This window comes from Amphimedon queenslandica, unplaced genomic scaffold, assembly GCF_000090795.2.
Source record: "Amphimedon queenslandica unplaced genomic scaffold, v1.1 AMPQUscaffold_8949_Cont19111, whole genome shotgun sequence".
Taxonomy (NCBI): domain Eukaryota; kingdom Metazoa; phylum Porifera; class Demospongiae; order Haplosclerida; family Niphatidae; genus Amphimedon; species Amphimedon queenslandica.
This window is the reverse complement of record NW_003550778.1, coordinates 1-2,970: the sequence shown is the minus strand read 5'-3', so window position 1 is coordinate 2,970 and position 2,970 is coordinate 1. Positions and strand designations below refer to the sequence as shown.

Genomic DNA, 2,970 nt, shown 5'->3' with positions numbered 1-2,970 from the left:
ACATGTTTCGAAATTCTGATACATATTGATGTCCTTATGCTGTATAGAAAGTTTCAGTTAATTCTGACTTCAATTTTTCAAGTTATGGCCGTTTTTTAAAAATGGCCAATTTGTGAAAAATAACCAAGGCTATAGCCCATGTTTTTTTTCAAAAAATGGCTCCGAAATCACCCCAAATTTTTATTTCATTTTCTGATACATATTGATGTCCTTATGCTGTATAGAAAGTTTGAGCTGATTCCGATTTCAATTTTTCAAGCTATGGCTGTTTTTTTAAAAATGGCCGATTTGTGAAAAATAACCAAGGCTATAGCCCATGTTTTTTTTCAAAAAATGGCTCCGAAATCACCCCAAATTTTTATTTCATTTTCTGATACATATTGATGTCCTTATGCTGTATAGAAAGTTTGAGCTGATTCCGATTTCAATTTTTCAAGCTATGGCTGTTTTTTTAAAAATGGCCGATTCGTGAAAAATACCCAAGGCTATATAGCCCATGGTTTTTTTTTCAAAAAATGGCTTCGAAATCACTCCAAATTTTTATTTCATTTTCTGATACATATTGATGTCCTTATGCTGTATAGAAAGTTTGAGCTGATTCTGACTTTAATTTTTCAAGCTATGGCCATTTTTTTAAAATGGCCGATTTGTGAAAAATACCCAAGGCTATAGCCCATGGTTTTTTCAAAAAATAGCTCCGAAATCACCCCAAATTTTTATTACATTTTCTAATACATACTGATGTCCTTATGCTGTGTAGAAAGTTTTGAGGTGGTTCTGACTAAAACTTTTTGAGTTATGACCATTTAAAAAATGTTCTTAACAAACATTTCTCACCATCTGAAACTGATTTCTTTGGTTTCTTAGCGACTGGTTTAAAGTCATCATCATCATCATCATCAGGACTGTCTCCTGGCTCCTAGCTCCCAATCATTGTTTTCATCTTTCATTCCATTCTCATCATCACCATCATCAGACGCTGGAGACTTCTTCCTCTTAACCTGTAACACAAGTACAACAAAAAAAAGGTTAAAAATATCAATAAATTTAAGGGAATAAGGAAGGATACCCTGAGATTTTTTAAAAACATATAAACATGTAAATATACAGTACACATATATGAGTTAATAATTGACAGCTAAATGTAGTATATGACACATGTACATGTACTTATACTTATTATATTATGGGCCATAATAAGGTCTAGCTACATGTACACAATAGAATGAAGCTATATACATGTAGTGGTCTCTACATGCATATACTGTACATATACACATCTTCATACATGTACATGTACATGGAAAAGTACAAGGACATACAACAGTAGGTACACATGCAATGAATAATACTTGTACTGTACATGTAATGCACATACATGTACATGCAATTATTAATATAATACATGTATTATACAATATTCATTGCAATATAATATAAAATATAATATCCTATTCACATCAGGCCTGGGGTAATAGTAATATGTAATAGTAATAGAATCTTTGGCAACAGGAAGTAATAGTAATAGTAATAGTAATAATGGTCAAAGTAATATGTAATCTCAATATTACATAGCTATTACTTGCAGTGTTACACTAATAAGTAACAATAGGAAAATAGCACGTTAGCCAGGAACTATTGCTCAGTACTGAGACTTTTTATCATAAATATAACAAAGCATTCTTAATTAGAAACTATAAAATGGCTTAGACTAACTTCAAAATTAGATTATTTTTATAAGTAACCTGTAAAAATCTATGGCGCATTGTAATAGTAATTGTAATAGTAATATACTTTGTTGTAATAGTAATAGTAATAGATTACTTTGAAAAAAGGCTATAATAGTTATAGTAATATAATAGTTAAAATTTTCAAGTAATAGTAACAGTAATAGATTACATTTAATTGTAATTGACCCCAGGCCTGATTCACATGTACATGTACTTCTCTCCTTCCCTCTATTGCTCTTACTCCTGCTTTCACTTTCACTTCTCTATCCACTGGTGGAGGTTTAGGAGGCGTGGCCACGTCATACTCCATTTTGACATCAACAGGTGGTCTGGGAGGAACATTTCTCTTAACAGGAGTGGCAGGTGGCTCGGGCTTCACAGTAACAGGAGGTTTCTTGGTAGGCTATAGAAGTAAATAGGATAATTATAAATACAGTGTGTGTGTTAATGAGTGTAGGTTAATGTACTGGTGGTATAAAGTCATCATCACTATCACTCTCTGTTATCATTGGCTTCCTTCTTATTGAACTAGGGGAATCCTTCTTCTTAGGAGTTCTGAAAGGAAGAGAGAGAGAGAGGGAGAGAGAGAAAGAGGGAGAGAGAAAGAGAGGGAGGGAGAGAGAGAGAGGGAGAGAGAGAAAAACAAATCAAGAGTAGGAGGAAGGATTATAAGAAAGGAAGGAGGGATCAAGAGAGGAAGGAGGAGGAAGCAAGAGTGTAAAAGAGAACAAAGAAAGTGAAAATTGAGTGAGAGAGAGTTAATGTGAATAAGGATTGAGTGAGATAAAGTGTAACTTACTTTTCAGATGAGGATCTCTTAACTCCACCTAAACCAATTAACCAAAGAAAATGATATACAATGTAAATAAACTGTACACACTACACTAAGCTAAGTACATATACATTAATACAATAATACATATGTACATGTAATACAGGAATACTGATACCAAATAGTATTTTAATATCATTTAAGACTATAATACATTGTACATGTATGTGTATGTACTGTACACATAAAATTGAGAATGCTTACCTGAAGATTTTGTCTGTGGTGATTAGAGAGAGAGAGCATACAAAAGAAAAAAAGAAAAACAAGTTTTTATGTACATGTATATACATGTATTTACTATTTAAAGTATTGCATACAAGTTATACTTACTTTCTTGTCCATCCTGAAGATAAATTACTCACTAATTAAACTATTTCATCTAAAAATCTAAAAAAAGAAAAACAAAAT

General features: G+C 32.1%; 1 protein-coding gene across 1 annotated transcript; it reads right to left on the bottom strand.

Annotated features, from left to right (window-relative positions):
* Window positions 1–788: 788 nt before the first annotated feature.
* LOC100641403 (WASH complex subunit CCDC53 homolog) lies at window positions 789–2,970 on the bottom strand. The gene is made up of 6 exons (XM_020006905.1): window positions 2,893–2,970; window positions 2,767–2,779; window positions 2,530–2,557; window positions 2,198–2,285; window positions 1,972–2,133; window positions 789–1,001 (listed from the first exon to the last, which is right to left on the bottom strand). The coding sequence occupies exons 1-6, from the start codon at window positions 2,902–2,904 to the stop codon at window positions 900–902; spliced, it is 405 nt and encodes a 134-aa protein (XP_019862464.1). The 5' UTR covers window positions 2,905–2,970; the 3' UTR covers window positions 789–899.